Source organism: Crassostrea angulata, chromosome 10 (genome assembly GCF_025612915.1).
Source record: "Crassostrea angulata isolate pt1a10 chromosome 10, ASM2561291v2, whole genome shotgun sequence".
In the NCBI taxonomy this organism is placed as follows: Eukaryota; Metazoa; Mollusca; class Bivalvia; order Ostreida; family Ostreidae; genus Magallana; species Magallana angulata.
Genome location: NC_069120.1, coordinates 55,748,221 through 55,770,041, shown reverse-complemented (window position 1 = coordinate 55,770,041; position 21,821 = coordinate 55,748,221). Strand labels below are relative to the sequence as shown.

General features: G+C 34.5%; 1 protein-coding gene across 1 annotated transcript; it reads left to right on the top strand.

Moving 5' to 3' along the window:
- The first annotated feature begins 2,046 nt into the window (after window positions 1-2,046).
- Window positions 2,047-21,821, top strand: LOC128164654 (mucin-12-like). The gene is made up of 2 exons (XM_052828609.1): window positions 2,047-2,213; window positions 17,261-21,821. Exons 1-2 carry the CDS (start codon window positions 2,142-2,144, stop codon window positions 21,545-21,547), a joined length of 4,359 nt encoding a protein of 1,452 aa, XP_052684569.1. The 5' UTR covers window positions 2,047-2,141; the 3' UTR covers window positions 21,548-21,821.

Sequence of the window (21,821 nt, the reverse complement as noted above, 5' to 3'; positions counted from 1 at the left end):
TGTGGGTCAGTAGACACCCTGTCTCGATGACCACCCTCTGCTGTACACGGTCTGTGTAGTAGCCCCCTCTCAGGTAGTGCAGCTCTTTTGATGTCGGAGGGAGGGATGAGACAGAGATGTACCTTGTCCAGTAGGACTATGTAGAGATACACTGGGTCCCCTTTGATGTGTGAATAGAGGGGGGACTCTGTATATCTACCTGAGATTCACACCTGTCTACAGGTATACTAGCTACTGCAAGAGGGGGCTCTGTATACCCACCTCCTATACACACCTGACCTCCAGGTATATCACAGGTAAACTAGCTACCTCAGAGGTAGCCCTATATCCACCACCTATACACACCTGGTATACATGCTTCCCCCTGGGGGCATGAATCCAACACAACTTCAAAAGGATTAAACAGCTGTTGGGATACATGAACAGAAAATACATAATAGACATCTTTATTTCAAGAAATAAACCAATTTACTATTATTTTATTTATTTAAAAGAAATAATAACTCACCCAGAATACAAATTTAAATATGATTTCCATTACTAGTATATGAAAATTATATTTATATGAACTCCCATTGAATTTATCGAAAGGTCTGGATTACATAAAAAACAATATTCATCATACCTAGACTTATATTTATATATCATATCACTTTTATGAAGGATAGACAGAAACTCTAAACAATATCAAAATTCTAGACAACTTTATCAGAACATATCTTTTAGAGTTTTGATGTAGATAATGTTTTATTCCTTATTTTTTTCTAACAAGGCTTTCATAGATAAATAAATTCAACTATGTTACAAAACAGGCGAATGTTTTTAATATATGTAAAAAAAAAAAAAAAAAACACATTGTCCAATGGAAATAAATTAGGATACCTTTATATATACCTTTGGTGTATGAATGCCCCAGTTAAATAAATATTATCATGTACCAGTATTTGCATGAGCAGAACATATTTAGCAAATAAATCATTCAAACTGTACATTATTAAAATGTACACAAAGTAACAATAGCAGTTTTGATTTTAAAAAGATAGAACATGTTGTAATTTTACACAGTTTGAGTGGCCTAAAATAACACAGAGGTTGACTCATACATATATTCTATATAATAATATTTTTACAAAATTACAATTATTGTGTTTTAAAGCATGCTCATAAAAGCACAAGGGCTTATAAGAAGTGGCATTACAGTTGAGGTATAGTGTGTAGTTTATGAAATGTTAGTTTTAATTTGTTTTAAAAAACTAGGTAAAATTTCAGTCATATTTTGCTTTGTTTTAGAGTGATTATAAAAAATATCTGTTCATGAGAAATTAAAATGCAAGATTTATGTACGCAAAAATACCAATAAACTAAGAATCTATAAAGAGTTACCTGATTGAATTCGTACATGGGTAATTTAAACACCATTAACAGTGCATTTCTGTAATTTTCATAAAACTAAGCTAAAGATACCAATTCTCCAGTGTTTTATTGAATAGAAAACTATGTCCGTAGCTGTCACCCAGGATAAACTTTATCATGTGATATCAAATAAAATATATTAATTTTGTTGTGGATGACGGCTGCGGACACAACTACAATAAATGTGCCATTTTTCATCATTTTCTACTTAATCTTAGAAATATGCCAAAATGTCATAATCATGTTTTGAAACAAGATAAAATTGCATAACTTGGTACTTTATATAAACACATATTAAGGATGTTATATGTGTATTTTCATGAGATTTAAACGACTTGAATTTTAGGTCAAATATTGAAAGAAACTGTACCTTCTTTAATTCAATTGCAAAAAAAATATTTTAAAGCAGGTAAGCAATGAATATTTTTGTCATTGTCAATATTAAACTAATGTGTATAGTGAAAGAGGGGAAGTTTTTTTTTATCTTATATATTTAATTTTTATTCATTCATTTTTTGGGAGGGGGGATTTTCCTATGCAGCAATGTTTTAATTTGATAGTTTTTCACATTTTAAAACACTTTTTTTTTCTGATTTATTTTCTAAAATTTATTCAGTAACACTGTATTTTTTGTTCATTTTCTGATGCAGCCATGTTTAATGTGATTGGTCAGTTAATTGACAGATCTGGACTGTGATTGGTCACTACAATTTCTATATAAACTGGTGATGGTCCAGCAGTGGCACACTTACCTGTGTTTACCTGCCTACCTGTCAGAAGTCAACACCTGTCAACAGATGGTGAGTACATACCTGTTACACCTTAGCCCCCACCCCAACCCCCACCATCTCTAAGAAATTGGCACTTAAAAGTTTTATAAATATTATTTAGATTTCAAAAACTTCAATTTGACAAAAATTCTCCGTATAATGGGTTTTATTTCAAAATTTGATTGATAATAGGCCATTTTATGATTTTTTAAACTGATGAAGGAACAATGTGTTAATCAAAATTGACAAAAATGCTAATAAAGTATAGAATGGTATGATGATAACGCGCTTTCTGATTTGCCAAACAAATTTATATCATATAAAGAATGTAGCGTATGTCAAAGTAAGACTAACGTCAAAAACATATCAATATGCCGGGCGTTACCTTTGAATTTTGTACAATTTTATGTCATTTTAAAGATTAAATTATCGTTTTATCTACAATGAAGAGTAAAAAATTTATTAGTTTTAAATTTTGAATTCATTCCTTAAATGAATTTAAATGTTAACATAAAGAAATAAATATTGAATGAGAAATTAAATATAATAACATAAATACATATCATTATTATTTAGATAAGTAGATAGATAGTGAAATAACTTATTTGTTCAAAACCAAAGTTCTTAATGAATCTAATTTATTTTTGTAATAAAGAAGTCTTCTAAAAGGTTTTTAAAAAAAAAACAGTTGGATTTTTTAAATCATGTATAAGCACATGCATAAGTTTATAATTTAAAAAAAAAATTGAATCTTCCAAAAGTTATTTCCAAAGAAGGTTAGAGTTAACTACTTGTTTTACTTAGTAGTGTATTAATTATGGGTGTTTAAGTTAAAAAATGTTAACAGTGTTGCATCTTTAAAAGTTTGTAACAAGTATTCATGGATTTGTAATCAGAGTATTCACATATAGAAAAGTTTTTAAGGTAAAGAGAAATCTGCTTGTTGAGTAATACCTGATGCTCCATTTTTTAAAAAGTGTTAAAACAGAAAAAAAACTGAATGTGTAGAATTGAAAGGAATGTAATTGTAAATTTATCTGACTTGATATTTAATAATTTCTTGAAATTATGGTGTCTTGTTGGGTTTCAATTCAATCTGTTTCAATCTCAATCAATTTCAAATTCTAAATTTCTAAAATGATTGTAAAATTCAAAGTTGGATTATTGATATAATGGAACTGCTACACAAAAATGCATACACGTAGATTGAAAATTTTACATGTCTTTGAGGTGGAATGGGACACCTCCATATTTTGATGTATTTCAGATTGAAATACACAATGAAGTCCAAAAAAATGACTTGATATTTAATAATTTCTTGAAATTATGGTGTCTTGTTGGTTAATTAATTAATGTTTAAATGATATCTAACATTGCTGACAGATCTAGGCAGAAAACTGTAGCAAAATGTGATTTTTACGGATTTTTTCGTCAGGGTCTACTTAGTTTAGAGCTTATAGCGTGAAAAGTAATCCGTCAACATATAATTTATTTTACCAAATCTTTTTTCTAAGATGCCAATCTATAGAATAAACACCATGAATTTAAGTTTGAGTCCATAAAATAGTAAAAAAAATTACCAAACGCGTTACTAGCATTGCATTTTTTGTATTCTATTTTGATACATCAGGTCCATAAAGCGTACTTACTTACAAACATTTGCGCAAAATTATTGATGAGATATGGCTTAAATAAATATTTATACTCTATTTTGTATGTTCAGTTCTAATTTTTCCAAAATTGGTAATTATCTTTAGGAAAAACGGATGTCTGGCAAATTTCATAATTGTCAATAATTTTCGGAAGGGGCACACCCGTCTGAGAGGTGATAACAAACAAACAAGCATGTAAACATACATATTTTCTTTTGTATATGTATTGTTAGAATGTATATTTATCATTTAAAGCTAAGCTTTTAATGATTGAGCCCATTTAGTGCCTAGTATAGGACTACCTTAATATTGACAGGTATCCCATACCTACTTAATCAAAAAAGAGATGTATAAAATAACTGGTTAATAATTTAAATATATAGAACGTGTACAATTTTGTCATTCAGCCGTCGGGCGGACTGGAGTACTATATGTGAATATATGTAAATTTATTCTTAAAAAAGTAAAAAAAAGTGGTTATTAAAGTAAAGGGAAGGGTGTAGTTAGCTCATAGTGTTAAAAAGTTTTGAATATCATATTATAAGGGTGTTCGGTACAGGCACTGTAAATAATACATTTTTACCTCATGATTTTGTACTGTAATTATAATAGTTTTGTTTTTTGCGATCCAATAAAAATTACATTTGTAAAAATCACTCCTTCAAAAAGCAATTGTTTTAACATTACATTCCATACAACATCACCTCAGAGTTTGAGAGGAAAAAAATCTTTACTTGATGGGGATGCTCTTACTTTAGGAATAAGGAATCATTCTTTGAGTACTATGAGGTGATAATTTCGGTCGGGGCATGGTCAAATCCAATAAAGCACGAAATTATATTATTTCCAATTTGTACACCTTTAAAATAACATTATTTTAAAACCCCTATTTTTCTTATGTATCACATCTTATGTATTACTAGTGGCGCAGCCAATATCAATTTCCAGTTATGCTATAAGACATGCCCATTTTGCGTCACTCATGTTTTATGAAGTTATTGGGTTTTAGGGTTAAAATTGATTCTTAATGTTATCACAGACAAAGACAGTTGAAAATGTAAATATAATGGAAGACATACAGTTTTTGTCAACTTTTTAAACTCTTTCATGGTGGTTGATCAAGGACTGGGAATATGGTCAATGATATTTATCATCTGAGGACTTTAGTCATTTCATTATATGGTATTGCTGTTCTAGAATGCAAACTTAAAGATGTGTCTTTATTAGTAATTGGCAAACTTTTGAACAAGTTTCAGAAACCACATGGCCATGCAACTTTAGCCAAATTTGGTGTTTAGCTTCTGTATTAAACTGAATTTAATCTCTGACCTCTAATACCAGGACCAGTAATTTCAATTTTGGGGACACATTTTAAAAATTGTTCCAAAATAATATTTTTCTCTGTCCTACTTGGTATATAGCAGACATTTAAGGCTCATGTTATGATGAGCTAGGTAGAATGCCTCTACCAAAATTGTAAAATTCACGATCCCTGGGTTAGTGGTTTTAATGCAAGAGAGAACAACACATCCCTATTGGATGAATAGTAAAAACAATTCTTAAAAAGTCTTATATACTTCAGGCCAGATCAAGTTTGTATACAAACTATTCATGTAATTAGGTTGAGTCAAACATTCAGCAGAGTTATTGCCCTTAAAAAAATTTTTTTTTGCATTTTTGGCATCTGCTCTTCTTAAATTATTATAAACATGTGCATTTTTTATTTTTAAAAGTCACTAAAACCCATTTTATTAATCACATGCATGAACATTTTTCAAGTTCTGCTCTTGTTATGAACATTTAACAGGATTCATGATAGGGAGGAGGAATAAATCTTGTGTATATGCAGTAAATAATGCAAATTATTCAAATTCTAAAAATCTAATCAAATAATCTCCTTTTTAAGAAACCTTTACCAAATTTGTGAAGATGTACTTAGTAGGTATATTGAGATTCAGAAAAGAAAAACATTTGGCAAAGTTAGTGGTTAGTCTCATGATTAAAATTATCCAATTTAGCTGGATTTCAGTTTTTGTAGATATTCCTTTTTTTTTCTCTTCAAAGGCTTCTATTTTCATGTAATGAACATGCATGAAGTCTTTCTTACTACAGATGAGCATAAAGCAAACTGAATAAAAAATTACATCAAATGAGCAAATTGTAATTTTGTTTTGAACAATGCTGTGTTTTGAACATGACTGTAAAATATATCACATGAAATCACCAGGACAAGATTCAAAATGTAGAAAACGTTCTATGTTTATGTCTGAATGGCTCAAATTCAGCATCCAAAACTGTTTATACTCTTTTAGATCTTGACTGGGATGAGTGTATTTATGATTGAAAAAATAAAAAAATAACATAGTTTATAGACAAGAGTTATAATTGTGAAACAGGTTTAACACTGTTTTATAAACTTTCTCTTATATTTGTAAAGAATTTTGAAGGGAACTTGTAACTATATCCTGATTCTGTACTTAATCAAGTTTAACTGTAATTAACTGTAATTAGAAAGTTTCTCTGAACCTGTCCATAACTCTTCATTTTTTACAATAATTGGCAACAGTACCATATCGAAAAAAGGTCAAATGAAAAAAGAGCCCTTTGTTAAGATATATGTATATGTATCACTTGGTTAGTAGTTAATTTATTTCTGTTTAGATGCTGACCAAATTGAATGCTCTATTTAGCAAGCTATTGAAGACTCTACCAGTATTTTGAAATTTGTTATATACCATTACAACAAATATTCCCACTTCTGTTGTAATCAATTTTAGATACATTTCTTATAAAATGTTCATTATCCAAGGACAAAACTCAATTCCAATATGGGATTACATTAATCCAAATTCTGTGTATATTGTAATCATAAGTATCTATTCAGTGTCAAACTGTCAAAGTTGGTGCAAAATAATGACAGCAAAGAAAATAGAGAACAGCTCTAAAAATAGGATACCCAGACAATATAGAGTTTGAATTATTTCAAAAAACAATGTAATTGATTGGCCAAAGTAAAATTTTTATTTTCATGTGGTCTGTTGTCTCAATGATGTATGGTTCAAAAGTTGTAAGTGTTTTAAACAAAATTAAGAATCTTACAGAGACAGCACCTGCCTCAGATCCTTTTGGTATGATAAACTGAAAGATCTTCAAAGTCAACTTTTAAATTAGACATTGGTAAAAGTCTCTAACAGGGATGGGGTCGATTACTTTCAAAAGTAATCGATTAAATTACATTTACTTTGGGTTTTAATAGTAATCGATTACAGGCTAATACATCCATTTTTAAAAGTAATCAATTACATTAGATTACTTTTCCTCATTGTAATAATGATAACTTGTGATTACTTTAGATTACATTATTTGTTTTTCAGTTTTTTCATAGTTTAAATGTTTCATTTAAAAAAAACAGTGCATTTTTTGACAGTACTCTTTATTCTTTATTCAATTTAATTTTTTGCATTATTTACTATTTGAAGTAGTTCATTCCCCGATATGTATGCAGAACAGTATCTACATTTGGCTTTCACAATACCCGATGACGGTTGATCATCAGAAAACTCAAAATGTTGTACAGCAGACTTTCTCTAAACAAAGTCCAACTAAAAGTGACCCTTTAAATAATTTTCCCAATTAAATAAGCACAGTACTGTTTTCAAATGTGGCTCAAAGCAAGGACTGTTGAATAGCACACTCATTGTATCGTGACTGGACATGAATTTAAACATGCCCAAGGGCAATAAAGGAATACTGGCCAACTTTAAGACTGAACCTTATTCACTAAATATAAGATCCAATGAATAATGATATCAACCTATTGAACTTTACCATTGTAATCATAAAAGTAATCAAAAATTAATCATGATTACAGGACTTTTTTTTACAAAGTAATCGATTAAATTACGATTACTAATATTGTAATCAGAAAAATGGATGATTACTGATTACTCAGCAACCTGTAATCGATTACAGCTGATTACGATTACTGATTATGATTACCCCATCCCTGGTCTCTAACAGTTTAAGAGGAGTAGCAGTGATAACCATTTCATACAATAGGGGCAATAGCTCTATAACTATCAGTATAGAGGCTGAAGGGCTCTATTTTGGAAAGTCATCCATGGAAAAGTTTTTCTATACCACTCTAGACAAAATAGATATGAAAAATTATTATTTTACGGATTTTTTAACTTGACCTTTGACCAGATGATATTTTATGTAGACTGGTCCGAACAAAGAATGTAACATAATATATAAATAGTGCCTGTTTGGGAGGATAACAATTGAAATTGACACCTCGAGGAAACCATTGTCAACCAACGCGAAGCGGAGGATGACAATGGTTTTTGAGGGGTGTCAATTTCACCTGTTATCCTCCCAAACGGGCACTATTTATTTTATTTTACTGAATGTCTTAATTTTAGAGAATTTTTTACTACTTTTATATAGAAATTACATGAATTCTACGGCGAACCTTACGCGCATGGTTTACAAGCATGTAACAATTCATTGTGTTACCCATTGCTAAGTGTGTTGCTAACGCTGAGGGTAATAGAATGGATTATCAACTGCGTCTAAACCAATCAGATTTCAGTATTTAACATGAAAGTATAATAATCCCAATTGGTCTAGTGGCTCTAAGATGTATAGTATAAAAGATTTTAAAGATACTTTTATATAGGATCTCTTGTGATTTCTAATATTAAGAGGGCTCGATAGTTGAAGCCTTTTTTTTAGACTGTATTGATCTCCTTTATGAGAAGAGCTCTGTATAAGAATGTAGGAACATGCCCAAATTTTAAACACAAAATATGTTTACTTTTTCTTCACTTAAGAATACATTAAAGCTAAATGCATTATATCTAAATTTTAAAAATTGTCCAATATTGTGAATGGATAAAAAACACACAAGTTGGCTAAAATTCACACATATTAATCATATTATTATAGGGAAATATTCTTTTTATAATATCTCTATGTTTTAAACCCATTTGAATCAGGCTCTTTACACCACTTTTTGATGACGCAGTACGCAAAAAAAGTAAATCTGGAAGCATGCAATTCCGGTACTTGCTGATTAAAACTGGCAAATTGTATGGGGACCGCTCTTTTGAAAAATTTGTTAAATGAATAGATTTAATTTGATAATTGGAAAATTAACTTACAAGTAATGTGGTATGTGACAACTTCACGTTGTGTGGTATTATTTATCGAAATAAACAATAAAATCAAAAATAATTTTTTCAATAGTTTCTTTACCATCATCGACATCTTACAGCGTAGCGCAGTGGATTAGTTGGTTCACTAAGGTCATGAGTTTGAATCCTGTTGAGAACAATAAAAAAAATTTTAAGTTTCCTAAATTTTCTAAATCATAATTTTTGATTGAATACAGTGAAAGAAAATTCTTAACAGGTGAAAGTATTTCAATTATAATAATCCACATTAATATCGACAAATGTTCCTTACCACCTTAAGGGGATGGAAGGGTGGCTTTGAATTTCTCTCAGGTGGGGATACATAAATTCTATAACATTGTAGTAAAAGAGTAAGAAAATATGAAATTATGTTTTGGGGAAATACAGAAAAAAATTGCAATAATAACATTTTTGAATGTTAAGAAGTGTTATATTGTTTTAGGTGTTCGAAGGAAATATCCATCATATGACCAAAAAAATTCTCTTAATTTGTGTAAAGCTAACTTTTTAAAAAATTTAAATATTTTACAAAAATGTGAAAAAACATTTAAAAATTCCTTAAAAATACCTACAGTATCCCTATCATCATTTTAATATTTGATAAGTGTACGTTTTGTGGTCTTCTATTAAAATTGGAATAAACTGTGGGTGTATAGAGCCACCTTAATTTCATCAAAATATTCTAATGTCATTTCAATGCAATAAAATGTGTTGTTACTTACCTTATCAAAGTGAAATATCGAAAACTGTTACAGTATTACAAGGGTGAAATCCACAACATAACTAATGTTAGTGTAATGTTAATGTAATAAATTGAACTATATATATATATATATATATTACATGTTTAGTAAGAGGAAGTATAACTGTTACCGCTATATATCAGTTAATTATGGTGTAAGTTACCCAATTAAGCTCATTAATTAGGCATGCAATGTAATTCCCTCAGGATTGTAATTTTATGAAAAAAATAGTCAATTAGAAACTTCATTATAATTTCCTATAACGAAAATCAATCAACATTAGGGCCCTGTTCTACTATAGCAATCATTCTGTCCTGTGTCTGACCATCTGTCTGTCTTTCCGTCTGTCTGTCCATGTGAGATTGCTTGTCAGAAGTATATCATCTCTTCCCTTGGTCCAATCTGGCTCATACCTTACCAACAGAGTGCCTTTAGGTGAAAGTTACGCAGTGATCTTGAACCATGTTTCTAGGTCTAAGCAGAATTGTATATAAAATCCTTGTCTGGGGCATATCTTCTATTTCCTTTGTCCAATCTTGCTCATTCTTCTTTCACAGAGTGTCTATGGGTGTGCAGTGATCCTGAATGAAGTTTGTGGGTCTAGGGTCAAGGTCATACCAGACCACGCAAAAATCCTTTTCTCAGAGCATAACTACTTTTCACTAAGCCCGATTTGGTTCATACTTCATATAAATAGAGCTCTTAAGTAAAGGGTGTATAGTGACCATAAACCATTTTCAAGGTCAAATTTGAAGGTCATACCAGAATAATAAATAAATCCTTGTCCGTAGTAATCTTTTCTCCCTTTGTGCCAATCTGGCTTATACTTCACCTATAGAGTGGCTTTGGGGGAAGGGTGTGCAGTGACCTTCAATGATGTTTGTAGGTCAAGTGTCAAGGTCATATCAGACCATACAAAAATAGCAAGACCTATTTGGCTTATACTTTACAGAGCTCTTTGGTTAATGGTTTGCAGTGACTTTGAACCAAGTCAACATGAAGGTCGTAGTGGATCTCTTTATAATCATTTTTAGACCATAAATTATTTCCAACTTGATTAATCTTGATTGAATAAAAATGCCTGTATGCAAGGGGTAATGAGATAGAATTTGAAGTTCAAAGCCAGCTAGAAAATTATTTGTCAAGGTCAAAGGGAAATTCTATTGCTTTTCATTCTATTGTCCCCTGTTTAAGCCGGGCCCTTTGAGATGGTCACCATTTCGATGTTGTCAAGTTGCATCTAGAGTGCTGGATATTTTTTTTCCAAATTTAATACATGTATCAGTAAAACTACACTCTGTTTGCACTTATATTCATTTCATTTTGCTGAAAGTAATTACGGTGCAGAATATCAACTCACTAAACAGACTGCAGGTTACCTGCATTTATGGCAAATTATTAGTTATGACACCAAATCAGTATCTAGGTTTGGTAAATCCTATTTCGACTGGTATCTCAGTATCTATTTTTTGCAAAAAGAACAAACAGTTCAAAGACCGCTGTTTGCAAAATGATAAGAAAAGGTGCTAAACCACAATTTTTTTGTGGGCATTTATAGGATTTCTTATGATTTCTAATGTTAGGAGAACTCAATAGTTGTGACCTTTTTCAGACTGTATTGTCTTTTCAAAGAATAGCTTTATAAAGAATATAGGAACATGCCCAAATTTTAAATTTGGACTTCTTTTTTTTAGGAATTATGACTTAAGGCATCATATCTATAAAAAAAATGGATCTGATGATTAATATGTTGACCACCTAGCGTCCTTAAATAATTTATATCCAACTCTTGAGCCTAAATTGTGAGTTGATAAAATCAAAACATACATGTTGGTTAAAATTCACACATAATCAATCACGAGGGTTATCAGAAAGGTTCGCGGACAAAGTAATTTATGGAAAAATTACTAGGTTCTATGTAGGATTACATGTTTTATTAAATGACTATCAACTGAAAAAAAGTGCAAAACATTATATGATTTTTTATATTTTTTTAAAATATACACCAAGTTTTACTTTTTGTGAATTAGAATTACAGAACACTATTTCAATTTTCCACGACGTCAGGTGATGTTAAACAACTGTAGCCCTTTTCACAAAAAATCTTACGATTGATTTTAATCGTAAGTGAAAACTTAAGTTTTTGTTCCTTTTCACAAAATATCTTAAGAGATTCTTACGTGTAAAATTTGTCGTAACTTTACGATAGCACATACCCTCTCGTAAGTATTTCAAAACTGTAAATAATAATCGTATTATGTAAAATATACAAGAAAAACAGCTAAATTTAATGTTTTGAGCCGCATAATACCGTTATTTTGCATTATATTGCAGTTATTGTTGAGAAAAATACACAAATAAATTCTCCAAAAATTTTTGCGGCAAATTTTTCTCGTAAGATTTTCCTACGTCACACTAAACACACATTGTGATTGTGACGTCATATTTTGATTTCTACTACATCACATTTATTTCACTCGATGTAAGTGGTAAATAATTTCAGTTTTGCATCCTTTTGTAGAGAATGTCAGTTTATTTATATGTTGCTCCTGTTTTATAGGAAATATTCAGTGAATTCAAATCGTTGCTAGGGAAAGGATAACTCGTAAGTATATTCTTAAGTGAAACCTGTTACGAATGCGTTCGTGAAAAGCACTTAAGATTTCTCGTACGATATTCTTAAGTTGAAATCTTACGCAAAACCTTAAGATTTTTTGTGAAAAGGGCTACTGGAAGTCAGACGTATCATTCTTTTTCAAAGTAAACATCTTTCAGTTCCACACACTTTTCATGTCATTAAACCCATTTATAAAATGCATTTTCATACTGTTATTTTTCAAGTGTTTGTTACAATAAATAAATGTTTTTGTGGCATATCTTGGATCATCTAGGCCCAAAGTCTGTTCACACACTTTGGATAAGAAAATAAACTCCATATCAAATTGCAAAATCCAGGTTGTATGGGATGGGTACTCAAGATATCAGTGTTTCCAACTTTTAACTTCTGATTCCAGTTGTAAACCTTTGTTTTATAAAAATGGACACATGTGGCCATTTCCAGTAGCATATAAGGACCTTAAGGTCTCCATGGTAGATGTTCTGCTTGCACACAATATTTAATGATGGTCCGGTGTTTCAAGATGTCCATTGATGTTACTATTTTTGACTCAATTTTGGCCGTCCATATTTGATGATAAAACAGTAAAAAAGTTCTTCAAATTGAAACTTTAATAAGTTATTGTAAAGTGTTATAAAATATTGTGCAATTTTATGGTACATATTTTAAGAAGGAAAAATGAGTACAGAATATAAAAAATAAAATACCTTCATGCTACATGAAGCATATCTTATCATAAAACCATAATTAATCTGTACATTTTTTATGATGCATTTAAAAAAACTAAATCTTTACATTCTAAAAAAAATTAATGTTAAGTTTAAATCTGAAAAGTTCCGCTGGTATTATGCGAATAGTCCACTCACAATCATACTTATCTGCAAATTTTTTTAACAATCCTCGTATGTTTTATACCCTCTTGAATCAGTAAATCCTTTAAATTGCACCAAGGTGCAAAATATCCTAATGTCATTTTACCCAAAAAAATTGCATTAAATGTATCGTGACATACCTCAACAGAGTGAAATATCAGAAAATTTATTCCACAACATTACTAATGCAAATATAATAAGACCAAATAAGATTTATTTGTCCTGCCTCTTTGAAATAGACTCACAGAGCAAAAAAAAAAGATTTTTTCTGTTGAAGAAAAAATGGCAAGGAAAAAGAAAAGCATTAAATTTCCACTATTTATTGAATTTTTTTTTTACAATTTTAAATTAGTTAAACTTTTAGTTTGAAAAATTTCCTTCCCCCTTAACTTGATCTAAAAACCCCAAGATGCAATTCCAAGCAAATATTTTTTTAAGGATGGCCTAAACTGAAGTAATATACTCTACATGTTTTTTTGTAAGATATATCTGCTAATTATGCCACATGTAACCCAGTTAAGCACATTTATTAGGCATGCCATGTTATGGCTTCCTTCAGCTTTGTAATTATACTAAAAAAAAGTTTAATAGGAATATAATTTACCATAACAAAAAATCAGTCACTGGATTTTTTTCTTCAAATTTTCTTGTTTGATTCTGAGTATGAATACTAGTATGTTTAATATAAACAGATCTCCTCAGTAACACTATATACTCTGTTTACTCTTATATTCATTGCATTTTCCTGGGAGTTATTGCTGTTCAGAATTATCAGCTGACTTTATACACATGCAGTTCTGTATATTTCATTTTTCAATGCAGAATTCCTTAATACTTACACAATATTGACATGCTGACAAAATCAAAGTACTGATAGTTCTGAAAAGTTGTTAGGAATTTAAGTATCTGTAAAATACATGTATTTGCAAGCACTGCATATAAATTTCATATCCTGAAAAAAGTCAACATGTGTGTTTTTTAATAATAATTGATTGATATACATGTATTGCCAATATATTGCCAAAAAGTACATTTCAAGTTATATAGCTCATAAAGTACTGAGTAGGGTACATCATGATCTACCTTGGAAAAAATCAGTTTGCTCATAAAATAGAGAGATCTAACCCTCCTGCTATAAATAAAACAATAATTAAAAGATAGTGTTTACTCAATAATATATATGTATATGTATATTGATAAAATTTGGCAGCTTTTTATGGAAGATCAACTGTACTAAGTTGTGAAGATATTTTGATATTGATACTGTAAGGCTGGTTTATTCAGAGCTAGGGCATCTTCCCAAGTCAAGGGTTTCTGATCCGCTCTGCTCTACATAAACCCTTGACCGAAAAGACAACACATATGCGGGTTAATGATTACGCCATCTAGTGAGAGTACTCATTTTTAAACCTTTGGGACCTCTTGTTCTGACCAATCAGAGAATGGTTTATAAACAGAAACAGCATAGCAACATGGCTGCTCCCATGAACAAAATCAAATTCGTAGAAAATATGGATTCACTTGGACTAAAAACCGATAGCAATAAATCAAATACCTACTATTGTGTCTCAAAGGACTATATATGGTTTCAGCCTAAAATGGTCCCCTTAAATGATTATCATCATTTTACTGTAATTCTTTGTTTTATTTGTACACCTATACACTTTAAAGTTTTTTCATGATTTTTATTTTGATTTAAGTGCTCATAATTTAAAAATATGACATCATGACGTTTACCTTTTCCCGTCCTTTTTAGCCAAAAATGGCTTGTTTTCAAGTAGTTTTTCTTTAAGAAAACATTGAGCGATTGCTTGAACAAACAAAATTATTCACCGTTGTCACATACTTATCAGTGACAAAAAGTTTGTTCTTGTTCAAAGAGTTGCTCTATATTTCCCATTCGAAAAAAAGAAGAGAAAAATATAAATTTTTGACTGATGATGATTAAGTTATAAAAATAGGGTCACTTCTGACGTCACATACTGCCCGCGAGTGCATATAAATCGGTGAAAAACATAATAACACAACAAATTAATGGACCTGAAGCACTTGAAAAAATGGCAAATTATAGGGGCCAAATTTGACTTATATCATACTGTGGTTTCATTAATATTCAAGGGCATCAATTTTCGTGGATAAAGTGAAAATCACAGTTTCAAGGATACGTAAATTCGTGGCCAATGACCCTATCAATACAAAATGTTAATAAAAATTGCATTTCAATGAACATTTAATTTCGTGGATCAACTAAACAACGAAATCCACGAAAATTGGTATTCAACGAATATTGATGAAACCACAGTATATTGTTCTCTATTTGACAACTGTTCAACATTGATCAATTTACAATAAACATCATTATTGAAACGTTTTTCATTGGATCATGCAAACCTGTATGACAACAACCAGCATGCGAGGTTTATAACCCCGTCAAACTCTGCCTATTCAGTCAAGGGTTTATGTAGAGTGGAGCGGAATAGAAACCCTTTGGGAAGATGGAGCCAGGGTGGCCGTTCAGCCTCTTGTTTGCTATAACATCACTTTCAAGTTTTTGCATAAGAATTGCACCATGTTAAAATTAAAAGAAAAAAATCTGGCATCTTTTATGAGATAAAAAGAAAAATAAACTTCCCCACTGGTCCCATTTGCTTATCTTTTTATGCCCCGCCATGAAATGTAATTCCGTCTTTCCATCTTTCTGTCTTTCTGTCATTCCATAATCATTCACTTTCTGATCATTATCTCAATAACCGTTGCACACATTCAACTCAAATTTGATATATTGATGTATCTTATAAATAATTATATAGATTGAGTTTGAATTTGGTTCCAGTCCGATAGTTTTTGACAGATTTATGCCTCTTGAAATGGAAAAATCACTTTTTCTTCATTATCCAACAACCATTGCACATATTCAACTCATATTCAAATTTGCTATATGGATGTGTCATAGGAATATGCATGTTAGGTTTGAATTTGGTTCTGATCTGATGATTTTTTAATGGTGCCTCTTGAAATATAAAATCTCAGTTTCCGCTAACCTTTGAAGAGATGCATATTTTAAGTTGATATTTCATATGCATATGTAGTTATTATGCCCCCCCCCCCCCCCTTCAAAGAAGGGAGGGAATATTGCTCCTCTGTCAGTCTGTTTCTGTCTGTCTGTAGGTCGGTCCACAAGGATTCCTTGTATTTTCTTCATAGAGGTTGCAAGTACTGGAATGAAATTTAATTCACAGATTTATCATAACAATATCTAGTTCAAATTTAAATTTTGGTATGATCGAATAATTTTTGACAGAGTGATGCCCCTTGGACTTCCAATGTTGAAATTCCAATAATCTGCAGTTTTCTTCACAGTGGTTGCACTTACTCAAATGAAATTTAGTATACAGATTTATCATAATAATATCTAGGTGAAGTTCAATTTGGGGTACGATAGAGCAATTTTTGACTGAGTTTTAAACATTGGACTTTTTTCCACTTTTCATTCATTTTCTTCTTTGATATCGAGACTACAGGGAGGGGTATAAGTGTTTCACAAACATCTCTTTGCAAGAAAATACAGATCAATTTAGAATTAAATTCCTGTCCAATGATTTAAGATTTATGCTTCTTGAACTTAGTAAAAATGGGGAATTCATAGTTTCTGCCATCTAACTTTTGAAGTAATACATATGTAAAGTTGATATTTTATATAAGGTAAATAAGAAAATACAGGTCAAGTTTGAACTTGGTTCTAGTCTGATAATTTTTGACAGAAATATGCCTCTTGAACTGAGTAATTTCAGGGATTTATAACTTATTCATTTTGCAATCAAATATATTTTATATTAAATTTTTGAGTAATTTTCAACGTAAGATATATAGGTGGCTTATTTTAAAAATCTGCTTACTAGTATTATTAAACTTGGCTGATTTTCAAGGTTTTAAGGAATATCAGTTAAAGTTGTGTTTAGAATTTTAATTGATTTATTTGTATTCCACTTTTACAGATGGATCATAACCAACCAAATCCTCCTCAGCTCCAACCAGCAGAGTCCGACCTAGAAAGCTGTGACCTTCACCCAATTGAGCCAGTGAAAGTGAGGCTGACAACCTACACCCGACATTCAAGTCCGTCCCCTCTCCGACTACCTGTGGAGGAGACTCCGCCAACCTCACCAGAACCCAAGCCAGTCCATGACTTGCAAAAACTCATCATCCCAACAAGACGACCAAGATACCGTGTTCCACGATCCCACATCCTGTCTCGCTGCCAGGTTCTGGAATCTAGTCCAACTCCTCTACGTCTTGACAGCAAAGCCCAGCATGTTCAGTATCTCACACGATCTCAGACCAGGCAACTGAGTCCATCTCCTCTCACCCTTATGAATATTCACCAGGATGCTCGGTATCTCACTCGATCTCGAGTCAGGTTGTGGAAACAGAGAGGGAAACAGCCATGTCCCGTCCATGGAAAGATCATCCGCAGACAGCTGCCTCGGCACCAGTCAACCCCCAAACTCCAATCAGGACATGCCATGAACCATCACAGACACAGTCCTGGCAAAGTGAAAGCCAAACAAGACCTCTTCAGGGATTCATCCAGTGATGCCCGCCGAAATGGACAAGCTGCCAGCTATGTTCCTTCACCTCGGAGAATGAAGACCAAGCTGAAGGACAAAGACACAGCACCGAGAAGAATGGGCTTTGTGACGAAGATGAGAAACTTGGCCTCTAGAGTGCAGAAGACAGTATCCAAGGCAGTGAGCAAAAGAAGAGCAGTGGATGTGACGACTTTTTCCAATGTTCAGCAGACGAGTGATGTGCAGTGGGTGGAGCTGAACTCTAGACAGAAACAGAACTATTTCACAGGATCCACCGAGGACCTGGACTCAACTCTACCAGTCACCTGCTTCAGAGCAAAGAAGGTCAAGGTCACCAAGCCAAACCCAGCCAAGGCCCACATCAAGCGACTGATGAAAGTGAAACAGCAGCGATCAATTTCTACTCCAGCTCGAGCCAAACGCCTCTCCATGTTACAGTCCACCAGTCAAGTCCCTCTCATTAGATCACAAGATGACTCTACAACAAGCACTGCCTCTTGTCAACAGGAAACCTCAGCTCTCAAACCTTCCACCAGTGTGGATGAACCAGCAACCCAAGGATGTCCAAACAGATCTGATGGTCAGTCACCCTCTGTTCCTCCAATCATCATAAAGAAGACAGCCGTTGTGACAACCAAGCCCAGCTGTGTTACAGAGAGAGTTCCCCCAATCATCATTAGGAGGACCAGCACTGTGGTCAACCCTCTTTCTCCTCAGGATGTCAGCACAAGCACCCAGGAGTCATCTTGTGATTCCTCCTGTCTGACAGAGGCCAGCCAAGCATCAATGGACGAACCAACAGAGAATTCTAGCCAATCATCACAGGAGGAACCACTAGAGAATGCCAGCCAAGCATCACTAGACGAACCATCAAAGAATGCCAGCAACAGTTCCTGTAGTGGACCAGACACCGCTAGTACAGCCCACCAACAGCCTAACTGCATTTCTAAAGTTCAGCGTCCAAGGAACTACAAATGGATACCAACCATTGTTCGATCCAAAATACAGAGGATAATTGAAGGGGCCCAAGCTGAGTCTGAATCCAGTGCAACTCATCAACCTACCGGCATTATCCCAGGAATGAACCAGGAGCCACACAACCCATCTCAATCACCGCCACCGACACGCCAAGGATCATCAGTGACAAACAGGCCACAACCTGCTCCCAGGGTATCAGTTTCTGGAAAGGGACAGACTGCTAGATCTCCATCTCCTGTCCAAACATCTCATGTAGTCTCAGTCAGCTATCAGCCTCCTGTACAGACATCTCATGTTGTCTCAGCCAAGCAACCTTCCACAGCTATAGCTTCATCTAGAAAAGAACCAGTTCCAGCACCTCAGCAGCAATCTCAACTTGAGCCAGCTAAACAGGTCACAGCACCATCAAGCCAGGGAGCACCAGCAACAGCTCAACCTAACAAACCATCCTCAAATCAACCGGGATCTTCCATTACCCTGCAATTAAACCTTTTGCCAAACACCACACGGTCCATCAAAGAGGAGGCAGCTACTTTTCTAGTTTACTTCACAACATATGGACAGACCAGGGAACAGTTGAAGTCTTTGATAGCCAGAACTTTCAGTCAGCACCTCATGCGTGGTCACGTTCTGAGGCGGGAGACACTGATTGTCATTTTCAACTACCTGCTGAAGAAGAACCTTCTGAGACGCCAGGATGTCTACTCCATCCAGCTCTACATTCGCCAGCAGTGGTTGATGATACAGCAGTCCTCTAATGGGAAGTCTTCCTCCAGCCAAACCACTAACTCTTCTACCCGCCACCAAGTTGGATCATCAGCACAGACAGTTCCTTCTTCCCAGAAGATGCCCTCCAATTCTGCTGAAGCCACTAGACCAAGTACATCTTCCACTTCAAAGTCAACCTTGAGCCAACCTTCTAAGCAAAGTCTTCTAAAAGCTCCGCCATCAACACCTGTCCAGAAGTTGTTGGGACCCACTCCAAAGATACCAGCACCACAGATATCACCCCTAAGCAAAGAGTCTACACCTGTTTGGAAGATGTCAGCACGAACACTGCCACTTACAGAACTTGCCCATCAGATATCAGCAACAGGCCAGGAGGACTCAGCAGCAGCTGCACAGCAGATGTCAGCAACCACACGGCAGAAACCAGCAACAACAGAGAAGAAGTCAGCCACAACCCAGCAGATATCAGCCACAAACCAATTGATGCCATCAACGACCCAGCAGATATCAGCCACGTCCCTGTTGATGCCATCAACGACCCAGCAGATATCAGCCACGTCCCTGTTGATGCCAGCAACAACCATGCAGATGCCAGCCACAACCCAGCAGATGCCAGCAACAACCCAGCAGATGCCAGCCACAACCCAGCAGATGCCAGCAACAACCCAGCAGATCTCAGCCACAACCCAGCAGATGCCAGCAACAATCCATCAGATGTCAGCCATGAACCAGTTGATGCCAGCAACAACCAAGCAGATCTCAGCCACAACCCAGCTGATGCCAGCAACCACACAGCAGATGCCAGCAACAACCAAGCAGATGTCTGCACCTACTCAGCCCTCAACAACAGTCCCAAGGTTGCTGTCATCATCTACACTGATGTCAGTACCTCAGATGGCACCACTTTCCATTCAGATATCTGCACCTGACCTACAAGTGTCAGCATCTGTAACACAGATGTCAGCACAAAGGTTATCAGCACCAAACCTGCAGTTCACAGCATCAACACTGCTGATACCAGCTACTACCCATCCATTGACAACTTCCACACTTGCCAACCATGCTTCAACCCACCAGGCATCCTTTATCCAGCCAGCAACTCTGTCGTCTGCTCCAGAGGATCCAGCCTCTCCTAACATTTCTGCCAACTTGCAAGAGCCATTAGATGTTCACCATCAGATGCCACCAAGCTCACCCACCAGTGTCACCTCAAACCCAGTGAGGGCCTTGATGTTTAACAGTACCACTACGTCCCACTCACAGCCCCTTTGGAGCCAAGACAAACAACCCTCCAGCCTTGGCCTAGTCATTCCCAGCATTCGAGTCCACCAGAATGAGCGGAGTCTCCATGATGACATCCGTGAACTGGACATCCTGTCTGCCTCCAAGTCAAAGAAACGTTCCTATCCAGAGGACTCAGATGACGCTGATCTCTACCCACTGCAGAAGAAGAGGTTCAGCTACTCCGACTTCCTGCCCACTAACCGTGCCTGGTGTTCCTCCAGTGTCAAGTCCGACCCCAAGGTCTGCAAGAAGTGTGACGGCATCAACGAGATCCTCCACGAGACTCCAGCAAACTTGGACAAATATTGGATCAGCAGACCAACTGAACGCTCCCCTGAGAAGAACTGGTGCAACATCATCCCTAGGCTCTGCTCCCAGACAGACGGCAGACCTCACCTGTTGGCCAAGGGCTTGGTTTGGAGGCTGTTTACTATTGGACAACTCTATGGGAACAGGTTCCACAGCCTGGATGATGCTGTTACGTCCAAAATCCGCCTGATTGTCCAATCCCGCACCGGATGTGACGGTGACTACTGGCGGCGGAGGTGTGTTCCATTCATCAACTCGTCCATCCGACAACTGTTCAACAACAAACTCCGCAAGTACGAGCATCTCCTGAACCACACCTGTTGTCCTGGCAACGAGCAGATGACGTCAGCCACTCCCAACACGTGTACAGACATTGTGCCTTACAGAAGTTAGAAGTCCAAGATACCACTAAAGGAGTCGATAGCAACAACCCTACATAAACTGTGCTAATTCGTGTGAATTCAATTTGATGGAGATTTTGTGTAACTGTGTGATGAAGTGATTATGTTTCAATCTGAGAATGTGATGACATTGAAAACTGTTTAAATTAATGAGAAAATATTTCATTAATTACCATGTGTTCTGTGAATAGTGAAAATCAATGAATTGCAAACTACATAGAACATTTTCCTAGATGAAATTGCATGATGTTGAATGTTATTTAATA

Coding starts and splice junctions, on each gene's coding strand:
- LOC128164654 (XM_052828609.1), top strand. CDS start 2,142: ATGGTCCAGCAGTGGCACACTTACCTGTGTTTACCTGCCTACCTGTCA. Junction 2,214..17,260: donor TCAACACCTGTCAACAGATG/GTGAGTACATAC, acceptor CCACTTTTACAG/ATGGATCATAACCAACCAAA.